The sequence below is a fragment of the Ceratotherium simum genome, chromosome 17, assembly GCF_057802395.1.
Source record: "Ceratotherium simum simum isolate JZ-2026a chromosome 17, ASM5780239v1, whole genome shotgun sequence".
NCBI classification, from domain to species: Eukaryota; Metazoa; Chordata; class Mammalia; order Perissodactyla; family Rhinocerotidae; genus Ceratotherium; species Ceratotherium simum.
The window spans coordinates 10,354,931-10,379,894 of NC_141916.1; the positions used below are offsets into that span (position 1 = coordinate 10,354,931).

Below are 24,964 nucleotides of genomic sequence, written 5' to 3' on the forward strand. Positions count from 1 at the left end.
TCAGTTAACCTTTCTGCTCCTGCCTCTTCCGACACACTTAAAATTTTCATTAACAAAACTTGGTTTTTCCAAGCTAACAACGTTCTTAGATTTGACACAGTGATCCCCTGGGTAGCTTTCTTCAGTAGTGGTTCTTGGAGCCCATAAAGTTGACCCCCGTCCCTTGAACTTGAACTTCCAGAATAGCTTGCCACAAAAGCTCCTGTATTTCCAATGTTTATCCTGAACCTACACCATTTTTTAGCCCTTCCCTCAACTTCATTCTAGCCGTTTTGATTGCAGCTTTGAAGTATCAAGTACAACTTCTGCCAGAGATTCTCTATGCTGAGTGAAGCTTCTGCTGCCAACACAGACAAAACAATGAAGTTACAGCCAGTTGCTTTTCATGATCAGGGTGGCAAGATTCAACATGCTTCTCTGTCCTGGCCTACTTGTCCTCCTCCTCTTCCTTATTTGAGTATCTCTGCTATCTTTCGTAGACCAGAGGTTCAGGGCTGTAGTTGGATAGAGAGACCAAGACAATGAAACAGGCCTCTAAGCAGTACCACCCCTTCTTTGGCTGGCTGAAAGTTGCTTAGGTACTAAATTCAACACATGAAAGGAAAGGCAATTATAAATATACGCACCTCCTTTATAGCACTTAAAATCACCTGCCTGGCGGTCTCCCTCCCTCTCTGTGACACTTTAGCCCGTAGACAGAGAAGTCTCTGGAGTGAGGTTGAAGGCACAATGAAATATTAAGGTAATAATATTCATGCTGCCAGTACTGTACAGCACAGGATAAACTTGGTGTGCATTCTTGGACTGTCGATTTTCTGTCACGAGCAATTTTAAATGTTGTTATAACAAATGTATGGAGTAGAATCAAAAAGAGCGTAATTTTTTAGAAAAAATGAGATGCTTTTTGAGCTTAGTCACTGGTTGCCATGTAATCCTGCACAGGGTATTGGCCTAGAAGTAGAGGGCAGTGTTCTTTAAAGGTGAATGGATGTTCACAGAATCGAGAGAGTAGTCAATTGATTGTATAAAATGGTGAGGGGGATTAGAAACAGTTTGCTATGTTATATAACTGGTCGTAACCCATTTTTTGTTAGTTTTGGGCGTCTGCGTGCAAGCCTAGTAACTTAGAATTGGAAGACACCTTTCTCCCTGTGGAGAAATCTCTGGAAGAGAGGTTATCCAGGCTCCCCTGAGCACTTCCAGGGACAGAAGCTCGCTTTTTGGGGAGGAGCCCTTCCACTGTGAGTAGTTCTGATTGCTGGGACTTTTTATTTGTTAAGCTGAGCTCTGCCCGTCTGCAGCTTCTCCCTTTTATCCTCGCTCTGTGTGCTGGGAAGAACAACGTCCTTCTATTTTCTACATAATAATAATGACAAGTCTTAAAATATAAGGTTTTCTTAAAACTTTCTCTTCTCCTGGCTCAACTTCCATATCCCATATCTTATATGACATGACGTCGAGACCAGTGCAGTCCAGCAGCCCTTTCTGCAGTGAAGGGATTGTTTTGTATCTGTGCTGTCCTCTGTGGTAGCCACTAGACACGGGGAAATTGAACACTTGAAATGTGGCTAGTGTCCCTGAGGAATTGAGTTTTAATTTCATTTAAATTTAAATAGCCACATGTGGCCTGTGGCTATTATACTGGACAGTGCAGGTCTGGACTCTTAAAGTCTTCCTCTCACACACCTCGTCTAGTGTGACAGTGTAAAATATGGGGCCCGGAACAAGACAGTTGAGATGGGGTCTAATGCAGAATATGATGGGATCATCTCCCTTGACCAGAATCCTGGACATTAATGAAGTTTGAGATTATGTTAGCATTTTATTGACCGTGTTGTGTTATTGGCTCATATTGAGTTGTGGTCAGCTGAGATCCTTAAGTCTATCGTCATTTTCATAAGAATTGCTTTCAAATAGGCCTTTTAAAATGATTGATTAAAAATTCAAAACACTGCCTTATCCCGGCTTAATTTTTCTAGTTGCTTCTAGACCATCATTTTAGTACATGGGGAGGGTTGGGATCATGATTCATCCCATGGGTGAGTTGTAGTTCTTTGGCATTTGCACTTGGTTATTCACACCTCTATCCATAGTCATAACAAATGTTGACAGCACAGGGCTACAGGTGGACCCAGTAGCAGCCACTAGCAGCTTCTTCCCTAAAGGTCCGTGGCAATCTGTGGATAAAAACAAGGGATGTGAACTCATGCCTGTAGGACCATCACCACCGTTTCTATGTCTTATTCACAAGGAGAAGTTAAATACTTGGTGAAATCAAGACATTCTGTGTCTGCGATGTTCGTAGTCCATTGGTCTGTGAACCATATCAGAAAGTAAAATGACATTTCTTTGGCCTGATGTGTTCACACAGACGTAATCCTCTATGTGATTACTACTTATTAACTTGAAGTTCAGAATAATGATGCCGTGTTTTCCAGTTCGAACTATCGTCTTAAGTGAAAATTCTTTATATAGGCTAATGTTTGGTTAAAATCTCTTATACAAATCTAAGATGGATGATTCTTCAGTAAAGAAATTACAGTAACTTTTTTGAGGGAAGGGTTTGTGGTTTATTATGGGTTTTAGAGAAAAGTTGGTTTTATTCTTTGATTGGGTTTCTGTTGAAGACTTATTAGGCATGGTGGACTGAATGCACACATTTCACTCTGTTCCTTCCTAAAACCCCCTTAAAATGCAAGTAAAGGACTAAAAAAATGCACACTGACGGGAACAAAGAAAATAGGAGAGGAGACATTCCAAATGAAAGATGCCATAAAAATTTTGCAAGCAAACAGACAAATTGTAACTGACTTAAAGGAGAAAGTAAAGTGGATCCCGGAAGAAGCCAACATTTTTTTGCTACAGAGACTCGGACTAGTTCGGGAATTCAAAACCTGTGAAAGTGGGGATGCAGAGTGGGACTGAAAATGGGGGATTGGTTGAAACTCTTTTATAAAAAGCAGTCAGACCTCCAGGTTCCTCCACCAGGTTCCTCCTCCTCAAAGCCCTGTGACTGCCCCTCCCTTTAGGCAGCAGCAAACTGAAAGTTTACTCCCTGGAGAGTTGAAACAGAAAATCCCTGGAATTTGGGACACAGACCCAGCAGGGCAAGGGGTGGGGACTGAGGACAGCATATTCTGCATTCGGGGAAATTAAGTCAAATCTGAATACTGAGGGTGAACACCCACCCCCCACCCCCACAGCTTATTTTCCTCTTGGCCCTCCCAGACACTAGCAGTCATGCTGACACCACCAGACGGGACATTGGAGGATTTGAGCAGCAAGACGTGGAGATCCCATCATGAAATAGGTACCCCTTCACCACCTGGGGGGAGAATCACTAGTCAACACGTCCATTCCACACAGCCCTCGGTAAGCTTTTGAGGGCTGCCTTTTATTAACTGAATGGAAAGCCAGTGATCACCAGACTTTTGAAGATGTTTCTAACAGTGAAGTCAGGGTCTGAAACAAACGGGAAAAGGGAACCAGAGACCATGGAAGGAGAGGGAACTTCAGAACCACCTAATATCTCTGGAGAGAGAGGAGAGATGTTATAGCTACAAAACAAGAAAAGAAAGGTGGAAAATAGTGATAATAAAAAAGAATATTCAGAAAATAAGGAGGAACTCTTAAAAGTTAAAAATATAACAACAGACGCTTTAAAAAGTGGTGGTCATAGAAGTGTTGGAAGAATGTTGAAAAACTCTCAAAAAGAAGAACCAGAAGACAAAGTGATGGAAAACAGGAGAGGAAGAAATGAGAAAATAGGAAGATCGGGTAAGAAGTCTAACACCATCTAATTGGAATTCCACAAAGAGACATCTGTGGAAATAGGAGAGAGGAAATTATCAAAGATATAAAAAAATTTCCCAGAACCAAGAAACTCACATTTCTAGGTTGAAAGGCCCTATGGAGTGCCAGCAAATGAAAAAAGAAAAAAGACTTACACTACTGTGCAATTTCAGAATACCAGGAGTAAAGAGAAGCTGTGAGAGGAGGAAAAAAATAAAACACAAAGCCAGTCCCCTAGAAGGACTGATGTGGCTCTCCGGGTGTGCTCCTAGCAGCATCAGCATCACCTGGGAACCTGGTAGAGATGCAGATTCTCAGGTCCCACCCAGACCTACCGGAAGAGTAACTCTGAGGATGAGGCTCAACAATCTGTGCTTCAAGAAGCCCCTCCCCCCAATTCTGATGCCTGCTAAGTTTGAGAAACTCTGGGGTGGGGAATCAGCACGGGCTCTGGCTCCTCAAACTTACATCCGTGATTGCTGTAATAGAGTAAAACAATGTCTGCAAATCATAGGGGAAAATCTTTTCTGTCTTTTTTTTTTTTTTTTTTTGTGAGGAAGATCAGCCCTGAGCTAACATCTGTGCTAATCCTCCTCTTTTTGCTGAGGAAGACTGGCCCTGAGCTAACATCTATTGCCAATCCTCCTCCTCTTTGTTTTTTTCCCCAAAGCCCTGGTAGATAGTTGTATGTCATAGTTGCACATCCTTCTAGTTGCTGTATGTGGGATGCGGCCTCAGCATGGCCCGAGAAGCAGTGCGTTGGTGCGCGCCCGGGATCCGAACCCAGGCTGCCAGTAGCAGAGCGCGCGCACTTAACCGTTAAGCCACGGGGCCGGCCCGGGAAAATCGTTTCTAATCTAAACTCTTTACACACCCAAACTGTCAGTCCTATAAAGACATTTCCAAACATTTAAAAAAAAAAACAACAACATACCTCTACACTTGGTTTCTTGGAAGGTTAATGGAGGATATGCCCCAGGGAAATGAGGGAGTAAACCAAGGAAGAGGAAAACTGGGCAGCCAGGCGGTGGGACTCCAACAGAAGAAAGAGGTGAAATCCCCCCAAAGTGAGGCCAGGTTCTGTAAGAGGCTGCAGTTTTAACATGATTGTATGAAGCCTCTGTAACAAATCTGTCATTTGCAGTGTTTGTCACCCAGTCCAGAATCACAACTCTTCAGAGCTGGAAGAGGTCATTCCGTTTCATTTCCTCCCATTGACAGATGAGAAAATCAAGATTCACCAAGTGTAGTAGATCAAGACAGAGGACCAGGAACAGAATCAGTCTCCTCGCTGGGGAGCTGTGGTTGGAATTGCTGCTTCAAAGGGACCCTTCTTTTTTTTTTTTTTTTTTTTTTTTTTTTTTTTTTAAAGATTTTATTTATTTATTTTCCCCCCAAGGCCCCAGTAGATAGTTGTGTGTCATAGCTGCACATCCTTCTAGTTGCTGTATGTGGGACGCGGCCTCAGCATGGCCGGAGAAGCGGCGCGTCAGTGCGTGCCCGGGATCCGAACCCGGGCCGCCAGCAGCGGAGCGCGCGCACTTAACCACTAAGCCACGGGGCCGGCCCAAAGGGACCCTTCTTTTAACAGGTTGATTAACGTATGGAATCACAGTTTCGTGTTGACTTTTTCTGGTGGCAGCTATAATGGTCATACCGTTTTCTGATGTACGTGTGCACGGTGAGCCACAGTTTAGATAATCCTTATGGGCCAATCTAAAGTTTGACCTAGAGTTTCTGGACTAATCCTAATTCCTTGGTCACTTCAGGGTCTTTAGCCCATTCATTTAATCCTGAGTTCTGGGAACCAAAGATGAATTAGAAGTTTGCTCTTCTCACAAGTAAATTGCAAGCTACTGGGAAGACTCAAGCTCACAGCTTAACCACAGCAGTGGTCTGGCATGTGAAAATGGCTGTGGAAGGCCTCTGCCTCAAAAGAGAGGTAGGGAAAATTTTTAAACTTCACTAAATTAGAGATAATTTTTATACATAATTAAATTATTTCAGATTAAAATAATTGTTTAGTAAGGATCTTCTTTAGCATCCTAAATTAAGGGATTTCCCCTTAAATTTCTGTTTCCATAAAGGGCGAAATTGAATTTACGCTTGGGGATCAAAAAGGGTAGTTTTGCATGTAGTGTGAATGGGTTTTTGACCCATATTTCTTTTGCATTTTTAACATGTGTTAAAATTGGCACAAGAATAGGGCCTGATTATTGTAGGACCTCTGTATTAAAACATTGTGACCATCTTTATCATGTTTGTGATCCTAAAAGATCATTGTATTTTATGTTGTGACCTGGCTTTTACCGAAAGAACTGACTCTGCTTCTTACAGTGGCTCATTTGCTGCTTAGTTAGTATCATTAATTCTTAATCAAGAATCTTTCTCCTTCCAAAAGATTCCTCAGTTGGCTTTATTCTTTGATGCCACAGTACCAGTGGACCAGTCTAAACATGTGTTCTTTTAATGAAACTTCTTAATTACCTTTTTAGAAAAAAGATGAGCAGAGACAGTTTATTTTTATCTGCATGGGAGAGGTTCTTTGCTTGCCAAGTCTCTTTGTTAAAAGAAGCCTAATATTATGGGGTGTTAGTTATTGCAGGCAAGGTAGTTTTCAAGGAAGCTTTTTTTTTGGTGGCAGGGGATTATTGTTGGAAATCTAAGTGACCTTTAACACTACATGTTTGCAAAATGTAGTGTTTTCTTTAACAACTTGTAATTCCTTTATAAATGGTGCTAAACTGGTTGCTTGCAAGTTATATATAGAAATCAGTATTTCCTTGGGGCCAGGCCGACAGCCCAGTCAATACAGTTAATATGCTTGCTCTGGGTGTATGGAATGACCACGGATTCAGCAATTTGTTAGCTGCAGTGACTGAATTGGACTTAAGGGATGTGGTTAGAGTAATGCATTCTAAGAAAAGAGGGCATTGCAACATATAAAAAAAAAAGGTTTCAAATTAAATTTCACCGCAAACACCGTCTCTACAAGGAAAATGCCACATGCACATACCTTTTTGAAGTAGCCAGGATTGCGTGTCTTTACACATCATGGCTGCGAAGCCTTAAGCTGCCTGTTATCTTGTGCAACGGGTAGGAGACAGTTCAGACTATTGACAGATAGTTCTTATTCATCAAGAAGCTACAGTTTAATTGGTTCAGGAATTCCAGTGTGAAAAAACCTGATATTCTGGTTCCTCACTAACAAAGAATATTTCACTCTGTGACTCTCCTTCCAAGAGTGCATGAAGTTCTTTTGAGACTCATAGGCTTTCTGGAGACGACAGTGAGTCACAAGGTAGAACCACTCATCGTCACACGAAGTGGTCCTGTCTCTAAGCTCATAAATTAGCCCAGGTTTACATTTAGTGCAGGTGTTCAGAGTATCAGAACAAACAAGCATATTTCTTACATATGAGAATAGCACATTTTTCCGTTTTCCTAGTGATTACAGACACATTAAAATGCCAGTCCTGGGCTGTCCTGGTCGGGAACATCTCACCCCTGAGCAAGCGGGGTCGCTAGTGTGCACTCCGTGCTTTGGAAGGCCTCCTATATCAGCAACACACAGCGCAGCAGTGACAGACAGAGGGAATGGGACTCTGAACTGGGTCCCCGGGGCCAGAGGCTGCAGAGCTGGAAACCCGAGCTTGTATGTCAGGGGAGGAGACAAGCAGACCCTGTGCCCTGGGAACCAGAGGAAGAGCAGTGCTTCACCCCAAAGTGGGCATCTAGGCAGACAGTCACCATCACCCTAACACACCATCATCTGTCCTCTGCTCCTGCAGATGGTGCTTCTGTGCCTGGTCTTGCCTGCCTCCCATCCAGTCTTTCTGTCAGTGCTGCTGGAGCAGCCTTTCTAAGATGCACGTCTGATATAGTCACCCCACCATTTGAAATCCTCCATCCTCCTCCCCTTACTTCATCTTGAAATAAGGCCCAAATGCCTAACATGGTTTACAGGGCTCCCCTTGACCTGCTCTCATCTCCTCCCATCTCTACACTATCTTCTCACTCTGGTGACTGCCCCCATTTGCCAGCCGGTTCTCCTCCACTAGAATTTAAGCTCCGTGAGGTCAGGGACTAGATCCGTCTCGTTCATTGTTAGATCTTCAGCACTCTAAGAGCAAATACCATCATAAGAAAATGGTAAGTCTTGTTTGCCTCTGCATTTTAAAGGTATTTGGCAAAGAAGGCTGAAAGGTGAAATTAGCGAGAAAGTAGAACCATTATTGTTGGGCCTGAGAAGCCAAGGCTGAAATACGTGACAATCCTGTTTTTCCTGTGGCCTCTTGGAAGCCTGAGAGAACCATCTTCGTTCCTACCAACCAAGCCCCCAGGGATAAGTCCACAAGGGACTAATTATACTTGACCTCAGCAATGGTTTGACTGTGGAACACCTTGTACTATCAACAGACATAGATGACCAAAATATTCGTAGTCCTTAAGATGCATATGCACAGGGCTGAAATACCTTCCAATACCTGCAGTACCATATTGTGATCTTTGAACAATGGAAAGATGGCATTTCCACATTAACTTAAGTAATGGAAAAAGGTATTCACACAGTGTGTTTTGTTTTTTGTTAAAGCATTGCACATTTCCCGCCAAAACTATTAATTAACTGCAATGCTTTTAACGTGTTCATCAGTTTTGGCATTTACCCATATTTGGAGAAAAGCGAAAGCTGGAGTTGAATTGAATCTTTGTCTTCTAGAAGCAGCTATTTGTGAGCCACTCCATTATGAAATATGTTTATTTTGAGGGTTTTCAGTGATTAAAAAGATTGTTTAATCTAATTTTTAATGTAGTTGTCTCCTTTTTTTTTTTAACCCTTCTTTCATGATATAAAGCAAATTTTTTTTAAACTGGTACATATCAGGTGGTTATTTGCTAGTTAGTCTGAGAGCTAATGTGAAACTGGTGTTTGGATTTAATTCCATTCCTTTAGGACAGAGTTCTCATTTTGTGATACAGGGACTATTCTCCTGGCAGTTGTGAGGGATTTTTGTGCTGGGAAGCAGTGCTCACAAAGACGGCCCTGTCCACGCTCCATCTCTCCCTGAGCACTTTCACACTGCCATTTAGGAGGTGTGCAGTTCAGGAAATTGCTGGCTTTGGCTGGAGCGTACTTTAACTGCAAGGAAAATTTTATTCGTCACTCAAGTAATTGGCAGTTTTAATACCTTGTTCATAATTACCTTATAAACAAACGAATATATAAACCAAAGATTGTATGGCCTGTAATCTAACTCGTAGCTCTATTTGACCAATGTGATAGACACCTGTGGGTCTCCCTCTCCCTCCCACAAAAAAACAATTTGCTCCATTTATTGCAAAAATCTATAGCTGAGCGTTTGCTTTCCTGTTGTTGTTAAATATAAGCATAGCTGTACTTGCCCCAGACAGCCTGGGGGCCAAAACCAGATGCAGAGTTTGATGGGAGGTAGCAGCTAGAGACAGGGGAGGGAGCTGGAGAGAGAGGGGTGCTTCGGGGTTACTCAGCTGTCTGTGGGAGGACATCCTGGTAATGCAAACATTTGGGTTATGTATTTAGGAGAACATTTTTGTCCCCAAAAGCGTGGTTTTGTTTAACCCACACACCCTGACCCTAAGGCCTTGTGGCTTGTCTCTGGGACTAAATCCATCTCCGGGACCTAGAAGTTGACTAATTGTCTCACTTGCATTACCCTCTACCTCACAGCTAGATCAAGGCGTTTAGACACTGGCGAATCCAGATGTGGGAAATGGTCAAAATCAGAGGTCATGGCTGACTTGACTCTAAACAAAGTCTGTAAGACTTTATGGGAGTCTGAGGGGCTTGATATTTGTGACTTGTACACAGGACTGCTGATCCTTTTTTTTTTTAATCTTACTATTATCACAGACAAATTCGGCTCTTAAGATATGTACCACCCATGCTTGTTACCTTGTGTAGGATTACTTCAAAAAATGGGGTTAAGTTCTCCAATGACTTGGATCAGAAAGGACGATTCCCCACAGTCCTTAGAAGTAACATAGGGAAGCTTTTAACAACATTTTGAGAAGTTCTGCTATTTTGTTGTTGTTTCCATAGAAGACGTACAGCCCATTTTCTCCTCTGCTTCTTTCTTGTGGGGAAAGCGGCACCCGATGTTTGCACACATTCAGGAGGTAGATCTTCCGCTCTGGTGGATGCTAAATACGTGCAAACCCCTGGGGGCCCCCCTTATCTACCTGGGGTGCAAGCACAGACTGGGGGGTGCTCTGTTTCCAGGGCATCCTTGGTGTTGGCCTGATGACTGCTCAGTGAGCCAGTGCGGATCCCCACATTAGTGTGAAACCAGAAGTTCAGCGTTCTTGCGAGGGTCGGAGGTGGTGGGCCTTTCTGGAGGTGCATCTCCACGGAAGAACTTAATTGCCAAAATGTTTGAAACTGTTCTATGAAACAAGCCCTCATGGATTGCTTTGGGACCAACACGGTTACTCTGTGAGGTGGCTTGGGAAGTGCTTGGACTCATTTGGTTAGAAGCCCTAGTTTCCTGATTTTAGTATTACCTATAATATCTACAACAGAGAAATGTCATTGATTAAATGGCATAATATAGGAAAAATGCTGAGCACAGGGCTTGGCGTCCGATATGTCGTCAACCTCATTACATTCCGCACAGATTCTAAGACAGAGGGGTAGAGACCTGTCCCTGCTTGGAAGGAGCTCCCCGTGTGGCAGAGACCGCCAGGGTAGGTGCTGTGTCGAGATGCAGTACAGGGTTTTGTGAAAACACGTCAGAGTGCACCTACCTCAGGAACCTCTGAGATGGTGCGAGGCCTGTGAGTTATAACAATGCAGAAGAGCTGACGAAACTCAAAGCGCCGTAGAAATGCATGTTGCTAAGAAAGATACACGTGTATAGGAGATATATTGTCTAAGTTTCCTCATTAAGTGAAGGTTAACTACTTTAAACTGCATATCAGTTTAATTCCTGTTTGCTAGCAGGATGGTCATTGAATGCTGAATTTCCCCTTGGAAGCTGATGACCTTTTAAGAGCGTTGATTTGGCCCCTTTTTTGTGTTTTCATTTGTGGCCTAGTAGAGTGCACATAAATAGTGGAAATGTTCTGTATGTGAACTGTCCTGTTTGACAGCCACCAGGCACATGTGGCTGTTGAGAACCTGAGATGTGGCTACTGTGACTAGGAAACTGAATTTTAACATTTAATTTTAATTCATTTAAATTTAAAGAGCCACGTGGGCTGCCATATTGGACATCATGGTCTGGTGTTTCGGATTGTTAATGTCAAAATTTTTAATCTAATTACTCCTAGGGATTATTTAGAGTGGGGTGCTCTTCTGTAATACTTCTGTAATATTCAAAGCCCTGGAGCGTATCCACTGGTTTTGAAGACTGTGGCAGTGCTTTGAAACTTGCTGTTTCTTAAAGAAAGAGACATCTCTCTAGCATGGCTTTAAGAAAGCCGTGTATTTTAAGTTCATTGGCACCTGTAGTGTGTGTACTTTCCAAGAGAAGAATTAGAAATAGATTAGGAATCAAGAAGAAGGAAGAAGGAACTAACACATCAGTGCCCGGAATGCCATCTTGGTCCTAGGCATTTTTACATACCACTTAATAAAATGATAAGGAAGGACTGTTAACAAAATAACATAAAGAAAAATCAAACCATTTGCATAGTGTTTAGATAACCACAGCTATTAAACACACCCATATTTATATAGGAATATTTTTCATATATTCTAGTATTATGATTTACTATTTAATGCAAAATCAAAGTGACTAAAGAGTTGCTGTTTAACTTTTAAAAGTTAAAATATGGAAAATCAGTTTTCCATATTTCTGAAGAACGAGTTAGGAATAGAAAATATTTTTCACCTTTCAGGTTGTTGTACCATTAACCCTGTTACCTGTGCTATCCTTTGATTCTAGAGCTGGCAACAGGATTGTTGAAATATTACCTGAACATCTGAAACAATTTTGGTCCCTCGAAACTTTGGACCTGAGCAACAATAATATTTCAGAGCTTAAAACTGCATTTCCACCTCTACAACTCAAATATCTGTAAGTCAAGATTTCTTTAACAAAAATTTATACCTATGCTGAAAATACCGTGTTATAATTAAAAAAATTGACTTGAAAGTATAACGAACTCTGCCTATTTTACTGCTGGTGGATCAAAAATGTAAATTTCTTATCTTACTGACTTGTAATTTGCTATAAGCCCAGATAACCACAGTCTTCATTTTGTGTTTACACCTCTGAATTACAAAAAAATTAGACATCCTTTGACTGTTAGAAAAACAGTATGGGGTGAAAAGTGCTTCTTTTTAAAAAATAATGAAAATTAAACCATTTCTGTGCTTCATTAGTAAATGAATTTCATAAAAAGTGGATAAGCATCTCTAACAAATTTTTGTAACCTTCAAATATTCCAATATCTCTTTCCCGAGAAATATCTGTGAATCTTACAGTATTGGTCCACAAGGACCTACAGAGTGATTATTTTAAGTGTCCATTGTTACAAATGATGGTTAGGTTCTCTGGAGATTCTTTATGATATAGAGAATGCATGCACTTCAGCTTCCAAAGAAAGCAGAAAGGGAAGCTCATCTTCAAACTTTCAACAGGTATATCAACAGCAACCGAGTCACATCGATGGAACCTGGGTATTTTGACAATTTGGCCAACACGCTGCTGGTGTTGAAGCTAAACAGGAACCGAATCTCAGCTATCCCGCCCAAGATGTTTAGACTGCCCCAGCTGCAGCACCTGTAAGTAAAATGCCCTCTTAGATGTTGTTTCCTCACCTCCTCTAAACCCTTGGTGTCTGTCCCCTGAAATCCACAATGTGGCAAAAAGAGTTGAGAAGCAAGAATGTGGCCGAGTGCCCTTTGAGAGCCCGAGTGCGGGCTCCTGCCTGACGAGGCTCCTTGGGTTGTTACTGGAAGAGTGAACAGTGTAATCACTGAGCAGTCTCCATACAAAGGCGTCATTGTGGCACTGAAGAAATTATGGGGACTCTCAACAGCTGTGGTTTATGAGACTAATACCGACAACTGCAGGAGGCTCTGATAGCTTAAGTGGCTGTAAAGAACTGTCTCGTTAATAATGGTAGAATGATCTGTGAACAGGCTCCTACCGTATCGTGGTTTTCAACCTTGGCTGCACATTACAGACACTTGGGGAGCTTTTAAAAATCCCAATGCCCAGACCACACCCTAGACCAATTACTTTAGACCCTCTGGGGGTAAGATCCAGGCTTCAGTAATTTTTAAAACTCCTCAGGTGACTCCAGGGTGCAACCAGTGTTGAGAACGACTGCCTTAAAGAGAAAGCATTCAACTAAGAAGATCGTGAAACAGAATGACCGACTTTTGTGAGCAGCTTGAACAGGATAAACTTGACGGCCCTGCTCCTGAATAGACCTAGTGTTTTCACATGACATTCGCTGTTCTCATGCTGGATAACTTAAAAACAAATATTAATTCATTTAATTCTATACGGAGGGACATCAGTTTAGAAATTAAAGTGTAGTCTAGTTTCAATATTGTATTATTCCAAAAAATACATCACACTTTGCAGAAGGAAATTCACTCACTGCTAATAAATCGAAATGGTTCTCAATAAAAATGTTTAGAAATTTAAAACATTCTGTGTAATTTAACACTGGCTGGTTTAACTATATTATAGTAATGTCACATTTTATTGCTACCTCCAGAGTTTGTCACATAAGCTGACCATTTATCTGTAATTTCCAATGCAGCGAGCTGAACCGAAACAAGATTAAAAATGTAGATGGGCTCACATTCCAAGGGCTTGGTGCTCTGAAGTCTCTGAAAATGCAAAGAAATGGAGTAACAAAACTGATGGATGGTGCTTTTTGGGGGCTGAGCAACATGGAAATCTTGTAAGTGTGGGTTCTCACAGTTTCTACGCAGGTATTATGAGCGTAGATTGCTCAGTGAACATTCAGTAGCTTTTATTTGAAATCCTATGTTAAAATCTCATAATTTACCATCTTATTTATAATTTAGTATTTAGTTTTGTTTCAGGTAATGTGACTGAGAATTTATAAGCACATGGAATTTTTTTGCTGCTGTCTTTATATCACAAAAGCTAAACATCCAGTAACAATGGGACTGTGTAGTAGGTTGTAATCATATGTCCCCTTTGAAGAGACAAGATAATGAACTTTTGATCTTCCTTTTGATTCTTATGGTAAATGTAGGCAGCTGGACCATAACAACCTGACGGAGATTACCAAGGGCTGGCTTTACGGCCTGCTGATGCTGCAGGAACTTCATCTCAGCCAGAATGCCATCACCAAGATCAGCCCCGATGCCTGGGAGTTCTGCCAGAAGCTCAGTGAGCTGTGAGTTGCCTTTATTCTCTTCAGCTTTGAGAGCAGGGATCATGCCAGAGCATGAGCTTCTTACCTCTGATCTGTGAAATTTTCATAACAGAGTTTCCAAGGTGACAGCTTTTTTCACATGCAACCTAGTCATATTTTTATTATGATAAGTTGAAGCCAACTCTGCTGTTTCAGGTCTGAGGCGCACAGGCTGAAGCAATGATGGTTATTTTCAAATAAACAGAATGTTTTTTATTTAATTACTAGGATTAGAAATAATGTTTATCTGTGTATTATTAAGAAGGTAGACTTTTAAAATAAGGATTTTTCTGGTTTACGTATATTACCTGTTTTTTGGAAAACAAATCATGTTGTGTTGGAAAAGAAAAGCTATTATTTGGTTTTTGTTATTTTTTTCTTTACAGGGACCTAACTTTCAATCACTTGTCGAGGTTGGATGATTCGAGCTTCCTGGGCCTAAGCTTATTAAATACACTGCACATTGGGAACAACAAAGTGAGCTACATCGCTGATTGTGCCTTCCGGGGCCTTTCCAGTTTAAAGACTTTGTAAGTTACACATTCTGCTCTCCATCCATGAACCTAATTGGTTCCTAAATGTGCCCACTTTTCTCTAAGCAGATTTCCTTTGTTGTGAAGGAAATGTGTGCAGCCTCAGAAGTAGTGTCTTAATCTTTCCCAGATCAGTTTGATTAAAATCGGTCCATTTCATCCATATGTGTTTCTTAAAGGGCTTAGAAAGGACAGCGATCAGATTGTTTGGGTGATTACAGTTGGCCTTCTCAGGATCTCCAGGAAGTTGGTAACCGCTCAAGAGGGAAACAATTTTAAATCCACTAATTTTTCTTTATAATATGCAGATTAAAAATTACCCCAAGCGAAAAGATAGACAAAGGGCAGCAGAGGAAGATGCCCGTTTATCATACCAGTGGTATCCAGACTTGACCTCTGTCCTAAGAAGAGGGAGTTGGATTAATTGACCTTTGAAAAAGCTCTCGAATGTTCATTTTCATGTTGTGCAATGGGCTTTTGATTTTTGCACTGTCAGAAGCCTTTTCTCCATTCCCTATTCGAAGCATTACATCATTGGAAGACATGCTGTATACTTTGGCGAACTCCTGCTTGTGTGGTTGGGGCAGTGGTTTTAAAGTTTAATGTATTTTTCAGACTATTCAAGTCTTTCAGAACTTAGTCATGTTGATAGAGGAATTAATAGGGCCAGAGTCGACTGTCCTGATTTCGGGTAAAACCATAAAATGTTGAGGGAGGGGGGCAGGGTGTGAGTGGTATGTTGGAGCGAGAAAAAGTTTTCTATTCTTTTGAAAGGGGTGGAGTTGATGTGGGGGATTATGAGGAATTTATTACAAATTACATCCACCTGGGTGGTGATCTTAGACTTCAGAGCATGCCTCTAAAGAGAATGCTGTGTCTTGTGTTCGGTACCTGATACTAGTTTCAGGAACATTCCTTTTCTTGATTAGGGATCTGAAGAACAATGAAATCTCCTGGACTATTGAAGACATGAATGGTGCTTTCTCTGGGCTTGACAAACTGAGGCGGCTGTGAGTATGGTTTGCTTCACCCTCTGACCTGAACATTTTGCTGTGATTTGAATCAGTTCCATAGGTTGACGTCTTGGAAGAGTTTTAGAAATAGGAGCTTAAATGGTTGTTACCTTTTGTCATTTCGCCAATGAGAGCTGTTGTAAGATGTGGATGGCTTTTCTTCCTTGGGTACAGTGGTTTTATTCAACACCCTGGTTAGTTTAAACTTATTTTAATATCTGGATAATTTTAAATTGTTTTGAGTGCTTAGACTCTTGGGATTATCATTGTGTAAAGTTAGTGCCCCTACTAAGTTCAACATTTGACACTTTCGATGTTGCACTCTGCTCACGGGAATTTTTAAATGAAGTGATCTAGTGTCCACTGATAATACTGCAATAGGGTTCAAGCAATACAGGATAAAAATATGCTTATATTTACCCATAAAGTGGCTTTGTAGATGGCTAAATTCTGTGTTTTAAGCAAGTGGTCTTCAAATTGACTTACACATGGCCCTAAACTTCTGTGGATGATGAAAGTATCCACGGGGAGGGAGGATGAGGTGAGAGTCTCTACTATTAGCTGCCTTATTTATTAGAGTTCTGAGACAGTTTAGTTGGAATAAAGTTTCTTCTGTTCCTAAAAAACAGTTTAGTTGGAATAAAGTTTCTTCTGTTCCTAAAAAATCTTTGAAAATCACTGCTTTAATTTAACCATCAGAGGAACTTATCAAATACCTGTTTGTACTGGGTTTTCTGTTGAATGCTTTGAAAACCATGCTGAACTGTATTACCGAAATAAATGGCACAGATATATTTTTACAGGATATATTGTTTAATCAAAAGAAATAGAATTATTCACAAGTGATTTAAAGAGCAGTTCTTTTCATGAGAATTCCACCTCAAAATTGCTTTTATTAACTGTTCCAATTTATTTTTTTTTTTTTTCCTAGAATACTCCAGGGAAACCGGATTCGATCTATTACCAAAAAAGCCTTCACTGGTTTGGATGCATTAGAACATCTGTGAGTAGCTGAATTTAGTTCCCCTAAAGGTAGCCTGAGATGATCTGCTTATGTGTGATAAAACAAACTAGAATGTAATTTTGTCCTTATCTTCTCAGTACCGTAAAGACATTTACAAATCTACCTGTCCTCTACCTACCTGCCTACCTACCTGTCTATCCATCTGCCTATCTATCTATCTATGTACCTGTCTGTGTATCTGTCTATATCTATATGAGGTAAACAGCTACATATTTTCCTTTGTGTTCAAGGACCTTGCTGCATAGCATTATTGGGTTTTCTTTTAGTTATTTTTCTCAAGTGGTGATAATTTAATTAAAAAGAACCCTATCATTTATTGTGCATCCACCACACATCAGGCACCATGCCAGGTATTTATATATATTGTCTCATTTACTCCTCACAAGAAAACTATTCAATAGCTATTACCTTTATTTTTAAGTTAAGAAGTGGAGGTTCTGAGGGTTCGTTGATTCCATCGGACAGTTAAGGAGACTTGGATTTTAAAGATCAGAAAAGACAATTCCTGGCAGTCCTTGACTGTGACATTAGGCGGGTATTAACACTACTTGGAGAACTTTTGTTCGTTCATTGTTACTGTTGTTTAATTATAAAACAGACGACCAATTTGCCCCCTTCGTTGTTCTTTTTCTTATTCTCTTTTACTGCTAACCCATCGGTTAGCAACTGGCTGAACCAGGACTGAAGCCAGGGCCGCCTCTGCCTCACAATGTCCCTACTTCATGTGAGCTCTGGCCTTCACACTCCCTGCCCCTGCTCCCCTCAGTCACTCCTGGCATACATTTTTGAAATGACATTTAGGAGCTCAAATATTTTCAGCCCCTGGCAGAGCGAGCTAGCCAACCTTGATAGGAGTCAGTCCTGCATGAGCACCAAACCACCCAGCTGCTCGTAACCCTGGGCATGTGTTTTACACTTGTACAGTGAAAATACAGAGTAATATAAAATCTGTGCTCTCTGACTGTTAAGGAATGCTTGTAGCCAGAAGTTTTGATATCTGTTAAGTGGGACAAAAAGAAGTTATCATTTAAAATACATATTTGGTTTGTAGCCACCTCTGTGCTGTGTACAGAGAGTGACGATTTAGCTGTTGTCTGTGGATCACCTTGTTGTCATCTTCTGACTTACCTGTCAGTCTGAGGGAGGTTTGGATTGTAGCCGTACTGACGGTGCAGCAGTTCAGGCCGTGGTTGGGTGATTCTACAAAGCAGAAATTGGAAGGGTGGACCTATATGGCTGGCCTTACTGAAACAAATTTATTTTCAAAGGGAAACTAAGCAAAAGCGTTTGTCATCTGACCCGTTCCATTTCTGGGAAAGTAGAATTAGTGCATCAGGGGAGGATTAAGCTCTGCTCCAATTTTCTGAACCTTCTCGACTCTCCCAGCCCATGGTTGGTACCTTCATTCTGTCTTCTGCTGCCACTTGTCTCATTACAAATCCCTTTCTGTACTCTGACTCCTGTAAGAAAAAGAGCAGTAATCATTGTGGAGAGTCCTCTCGTTCACACTGCTTGTAAGCACTAGTTAAAAATAAAATCAGCCCAGGATATTCTCTCGTTTTATGAATGTCCTGCCTGAAGTGTTTGTTTTTTTTAACAAGTACATCTTGTCTGAACACCTTACTGTCTGCTGTGTGTGGCAGAACAGGCTAGTGACCGAGGGTGTAGGTTTTGAAATTGAAAATAATTGAGTTCAGATCGTAGCTGCCCCGTTCTTGTTGAGCAAGGTAGTAATACCATTTTCTTTTGGATTGCTGTGAGGAATAAATTTAATAATATGTATGTAAATATGAATCACTTAACACTGCATATCATAGAAGGTATTCTATACATGATGATTTTTTTAAAGCATAATTATGAGGAATTTTATTTGTGTATTTAGAAGTTACTAATGGTTACTAATTTGAATAATGAGAAATACAATAAAATAATACAGGAGAACAGCTTAGGCCCTTATGCGTCAAATAACCTGTCCATGGTGATGAGAAGGGACTCTCTCACCGTAACAGAACCTGCCTCCGGTACAAATATCCTTGTTCTCCCATCAATTCAGGCTTCCTAATGGGTTCTTCGAGAGTCACCCCATTTGTGCATTTCAGCACATAGAGTATTTGTTTGGTGAGTGGGGTGAGCAGTGTTGGCCCAACCTTTGTCTGAAGGCACTCAGTGACTGTAATTCACTCTAATGTATCTGTTTTTGGTTGTTTTCAGAGATCTGAGTGACAACGCAATCATGTCATTACAAGGCAATGCATTTTCACAAATGAAGAAACTTCAACAATTGTGAGCTTTTCTTTTCTTTCCAAGAGTTTCAAATAAAGCGTAGAGGGGGAAACCATCAAGGGGTGTGTTATCCTAGATTATCTAGAACAACTGTCTAGCACATTCTTAACATTACTTAATCTTTATGCCGGAAAGCAGAAGGAGTTGGTTATTGGCTCTCTTTGCTGAAAAGAGGAGTTTCTTTTTCTTTCTGTTGTGAATTTGCAGTTTAAATTTGTGGGACCTGGTGCCTAATCATAGTGACAAGTTTTCCATAGGAAGCTATTTTTGATATATCAGCACTTCTAGCTCAGTAGGTAGGTAAGAACAATAACAAAAAATGGTACTAGTTAACATTTCTTGCATTGTAAGATGGACTCTAGCATATTTATTACATGGGATGTGTGTATTTGGTTTCCACATTCATTGCTTTGTTAATAGTTACTCAAGTTTAGTTTACTTGTAGAAATCTGCATTTCATACAAAACAAATTGAACGTAATTACTCTCCCCAGGCATTTAAATACATCAAGCCTTTTGTGCGACTGCCAGCTAAAATGGCTCCCACAGTGGGTGGCGGAAAACAACTTTCAGAGCTTTGTAAATGCCAGTTGTGCCCATCCTCAGCTGCTAAAAGGAAGAAGTATTTTTGCCGTTAGCCCAGATGGCTTTGTGTGTGGTGAGTATAACTCTTGCCTCTGCCTTTTATTAATTCTTCTTTTTTTTTCTCCCATTTGTCCAAATAATGGTTTTGAATAAATTTATGTTCTCTTAATAAAGCTTTTAATTCTGCAGAGGTAGATGAAAATAGATCTATAGTTGGCTGACTATTTTAATTTTATAGATGAGAAAAAGAGTTTTCTAAAATTTCTTCGTCTTTGGTCTGGCCTCAGGGTGGTTTGGTAGAGAGATGATGGTGTTGGATCTTGGGAGAATTGGATAGTCTCAGCCCTCCTACTTAAATCCCTTAAGTCTCAGCCTGTGCGTCTGTGAAATGGGGGCTCTGCTCTCTGGCCTCCCCGACTCCTTGGATTGTTGAGAGACTCACATGAGCTCAGTGAAGAGACTGAACAAAACTCTGTGCAAATGCTATGTGTGTGGAGTAGAAAGAGAAAATTATGAGCCAGTGATTTATAGGCTGCTAAAAATTTTACTATGGGCGGGTAAAGCATTACAAGTAATAAAAAGTTTGAATTTATTATAAATAAATTGAAGGTCCATCGTTTTAGCATCCAAGCATCTCAGCATTGAAAGCCTGCTTACCCAGACTTCACATAGCGGGTTAGCAGATCTGGATTAAACCCCAGCGTTCGCCTCCCTGGTGCAGCCTGCTCTCTGCGACGCTGCCCTGATGCTTGCTGGTCACTGCCATGGAGACCTCTGTAAAAATCAATGTGCGTCTGGGACGTGAAATCAAAATTTGCTTAAATTTAAGCACGTGTGTTAAGATATTACAGAACCTAATTTTGCATTGGCCTTTAAAAATTTATTTAAAACTGCTTTGCCTACGATTGTTCAGTTAAGTATAAGAGAAATATATTTCTTTAGGTTGCAGCATTAAATAGTGCCAGCAGTTTCTGGAAACAAAACATCTGGTGTAGCTTTTGGATCTAAATAAGCTTTTGGCAACCATCTGTAAGGGCCTGAGCTGTGTCTTTCCCATGGGTATTTATTTTACAGTTTTCTAGTCCCAAGATATGAACTCTGTTACTTTGAGACATATATATAGTATCCATAGATTTTTTACTCCCTCCATGGTGCATCTGAACATTGATTTACCAGATAAGAATTTTAGAAGAATCATACAGGAGAAGAAACTTATAGCATGCAGGCATGGAGTTGGAGTTATGAGAGCATCCCCCACACCCCATTCACACGCGCACACGCATTATTTTTTCAGAGCACCCAAATAATACATTTTGGTAGATCTACAATGTTTCCTTCTGGGTTTAGACCATCTCTGAGAAACTGAAGTTCAAAAAGGTAACCTTTCCAAAAAGTAACAGAGAACTAAAAATAACTGTTTGGAATGAAAGAGTTGCTTAGCTCTAATTATAACGTGGCTGTGACAGTGTAGCACGGCGGCCTGATTGATTGTCCATTCTGTATTCCAGGCCAAAGCCAGGGTCTTGCTGTGAGCTTTGGAGATACTTTTTCTTTCACTACATGGTTATTTTTTCTGCTCTACCTAAAAATTACTGCTCTTTAATATGGGTTCTGTTTTTGGTAAATGTGGATGTTAGTTGCTGTCTTTAGTGATAATTGATTATCATTATTGATGTTTGATTTCTTACTTTTGCTGCTCCTTATTTATGGAGAATATGGGAAAAATTGCGGTTTCTAATGGTAGCATTTAAAGATGATCCATGAGCCTGGAAGTTTCTTAACTGATTTCTCTTGTATTTATATAAAAAAAACCACGAGGGTTCTGGAATAAATATATTCCAAAACAATAGTCCCCTCTCAGTTAATGATTGATAAGTAGGTCTCAGTGTATTTGAAATGAATGAATTACTTTATAAACACTCTGCTGGGCCGTCATTTCAACACTGAGGCCGCCAGTCCATCTGTGAAACATACACAAGGGTGAACCCCAGGCCGCTGTTTGTTTTGAGTTTCTTGGTGTTCAAATCAGAGCAGCATTTGGACTCTCGGGTCTTCAAGTGGTTTCGTTTCCTCCTCTCCGTTTTGAACAGATGATTTTCCCAAACCCCAGATCACGGTTCAGCCAGAAACCCAGTCGGCAATAAAAGGTTCCAATTTGAGTTTTATCTGCTCGGCTGCCAGCAGCAGTGATTCCCCGATGACTTTTGCTTGGAAAAAAGACAATGAGCTACTGGCTGATGCTGAGATGGAGAATTATGCACACCTCCGGGCCCAAGGGGGTGAGGTGATGGAGTACACCACCATCCTGCGGCTCCGCAACGTGGAATTTTCCAGTGAAGGGAAATACCAGTGTGTCATCTCCAATCACTTTGGTTCATCCTACTCTGTCAAAGCCAAGCTTACAGTCAATAGTACGTGCTGTGACTTTTCCTTTTGTGTTTAAAGACACCTTTTAGAGACAGGAGCCTGGTTTCCTCTCTTCTTCTATTCCTAACCCCGTCCTCTGTTCTCATCGTTCTCCACCTAACCTTTCCTTTCCCTCCCTCGCCCTCCACAAAATGAAGATTCTTGGTTATTTGTATCTAAGCAAGCAGTTAGTACATTGAAGACACCATACTTAGCGTGGTGGGTAACACAGGGATGAACCAGACACGTTCGGCTCTTTGGGATTTCACAGTAGTGGTCTGATGTGGGAAGCCACGAAGTGCAGTGTCAGAGCACAGCACCTTTCACTCAGAGATCTGGGTTTGAGTCTTGCCACTCCTGCCTATAGCTGTGTGACTCTCAGCAAGTTATTTAACCTCTCTGTGCCTCCATTTCCACATCTTTCAATTAGGATTTGGAATAATAGTACCTACCTTATGGAGGTATGATAATCATTGAATAAAATAATTTGTGTAAAAGAATTAGCAGAATCCAGGCATTGGCCTGGAATACAGTAAGTGCTCGGTAAATGCTTTATGTGTTGGCTGCTGTTAATAAAAGTATGTCATCATTTGCTGTGTGTGGCAGGTATGCAGTTTTACAATAGGATCCTTGCCACTTTATCACTTAATCGTTTGTATCTTCCATGGTGGAGGGTTTTGTATGTGATTCGTTAATACATTCATTCAACAAATGATGTTGAGGGCTGACACTGAGAACAATTTTGCATTTAAAATTTTAGGACAAAACACACATCTAAAGTCACAGAATGGTCGAGCCAGGAGGGACTTTAAAAAAGAAAAGATGGAGTCAATGGTCAAGGTGTAGATTAATTGATTTGCCCAAGATCTCGCAAATAATTATTGAGGAAACTAAACAGTGACTGGGAAATCGCAGAAAGACCTTCAGTCTGAAGATCAGGTGACCTGTGTTTATCCTGACTCCATTGTTTCTGTACCTGTGTCACCTGGAGGGCATCCCTTGATCTCTCCATCTCAGCTCTAGCCTCCTTGTCTTGGGATTGGAAATAACCCCTGCCTTACCTGTATCAGGGACGTTTGTACGTATCAAAAAAAGGAATGAAAATGAACCTCTGAAACTCCGTAGCACTAATGCCCATGTTATTTTTTGGATTTCAGTGCTTCCTTCGTTCACCAAGACCCCCATGGACCTTACCATCCGTGCTGGGGCCATGGCGCGCCTGGAGTGCGCTGCCCTGGGGCATCCAGCCCCGCAGATCGCCTGGCAGAAGGATGGGGGTACAGACTTCCCTGCTGCGAGGGAGAGACGCATGCACGTCATGCCTGAGGATGACGTGTTCTTCATCGTGGATGTGAAGATAGAGGACATCGGGGTGTACAGCTGCACAGCTCAGAACAGCGCGGGAAGCATTTCTGCAAATGCAACCCTGACTGTCCTGGGTGAGTGGATGATTTCAGATTCTGTGATGTAAGTTAGTCTTAAAGATCCTAGCTCACCCGAAAGCCCTAAGTGTCAGACGTTGTTCGGGGAGAGATGATTCACAGGACACTGCCCTTTCCTGGAGAGAACTAATGGCTTCTCAGAGCCTTTGAAGTCAGACGCGCAATACATCTTCAAGTCTCGGGCCGGTGGGATGACTCTGCTCCATCCGCTCTGAGCAGGGGGGAAGAGGGAATGCTCTGAGGGTTTCCTTTTTGCAGGAATCACCATCCTCTGCTTTTCCCCTCATGCAGGGTCTACCAATAGTCCTAACACTATAAAGAACATGCAAGAAAGTAAACGTATGAACGAATTGGGAAGGATCTGCTCTCTTTTCTCGGGACCCCGTACCACTCTGGAAATCAGAGTTCATCTTTCGTCTTTGACCTAAACAGATGCTTTTAAAAAATATGAACATGTTAATCATACGTATATCTTTGAGAGTTAATCAAAGTAACGCATGAACACCAAATAATAAAAGTACATTATTTTCAGGATTTTAATATAGGCCTGGTTATCTGGCACTAGAAAGCTTCCCTTTAAAAATTTAAACATTCTTGTTTTCTTTTCATCCATCAACACACCTTTGTGCTTGAAATTATTTTTGTACATTTTCTATTTCTAAGAAATGTCTAAAATGTTTTGCTTTGCCACTCTGCCACCATTCCCCAGCCTTGTCAAGAGTAAGGGAGATTGAGATAAAAAAGTAGTAAATATTATCCTTAACTGGCATTATAAGTAAATGACAGCCAAATAATGAAATGAAATCCCAAATGTTGAGTACATGTTTAGGCTCTTAAAGAAGCAAGCACATTAAGTTGTGGGAGAATGCAATTTTAGGTTCCAATTTGACTAAGTTCAGGTGCTAGGTCTTACGATATGCAAAACCTAATTTCATTTAGGAGATTAAAAACGTAACTTGTCATTTCAGAAACACCATCATTTCTGCGGCCCCTCTTAGACCGAACTGTAACCAAGGGAGAAACGGCCGTCCTGCAGTGCATCGCGGGAGGTAGCCCTCCTCCCAGACTGAACTGGACCAAGGATGACAGCCCTTTGGTGGTCACTGAAAGGCACTTTTTCGCAGCAGGCAATCAGCTGCTCATCATTGTGGACTCAGATGTCAGCGACGCTGGGAAATACACGTGTGAGATGTCTAACACCCTGGGCACCGAGAGAGGCAACGTGCGCCTGAGTGTGATCCCCACGCCCACCTGCGACTCCCCTCAGATGACCGCATCGTCGTTAGACGATGACGGCTGGGCCACTGTGGGCGTCGTGATCATAGCGGTGGTTTGCTGTGTGGTGGGCACGTCGCTCGTCTGGGTGGTCATCATCTACCACACGAGGCGGAGGAACGAGGATTGCAGCATTACCAACACAGGTGTGTCAACAGAAGCCTGGCACCGGGTGTGGTGTCATGTGTTCGTGGTCTCGTGGTAATTTTCTTCTAAGAATGTGTGT

At 41.3% G+C, this 24,964-nt stretch overlaps 1 protein-coding gene across 2 annotated transcripts in view; it reads left to right on the plus strand.

Moving 5' to 3' along the window:
- LRIG3 (leucine rich repeats and immunoglobulin like domains 3) overlaps positions 1–24,964 on the plus strand; it is a 45,145-nt gene that overhangs the window by 15,055 nt on the left and 5,126 nt on the right. Inside the window, exons 4-15 of one of the 2 annotated variants that reach the window (XM_014786689.2) lie at positions 11,718–11,849; positions 12,416–12,559; positions 13,552–13,695; positions 14,017–14,160; positions 14,565–14,708; positions 15,641–15,721; positions 16,656–16,727; positions 18,960–19,031; positions 19,525–19,688; positions 21,706–22,026; positions 23,179–23,460; positions 24,432–24,884. In XM_014786689.2, coding sequence (XP_014642175.2) covers positions 11,718–11,849; positions 12,416–12,559; positions 13,552–13,695; positions 14,017–14,160; positions 14,565–14,708; positions 15,641–15,721; positions 16,656–16,727; positions 18,960–19,031; positions 19,525–19,688; positions 21,706–22,026; positions 23,179–23,460; positions 24,432–24,884 — 2,153 coding nt within the window. The remainder of the gene's footprint in view (positions 1–11,717; positions 11,850–12,415; positions 12,560–13,551; positions 13,696–14,016; positions 14,161–14,564; positions 14,709–15,640; positions 15,722–16,655; positions 16,728–18,959; positions 19,032–19,524; positions 19,689–21,705; positions 22,027–23,178; positions 23,461–24,431; positions 24,885–24,964) is intronic. The other variant, XM_087442101.1, reaches the window with a different exon arrangement.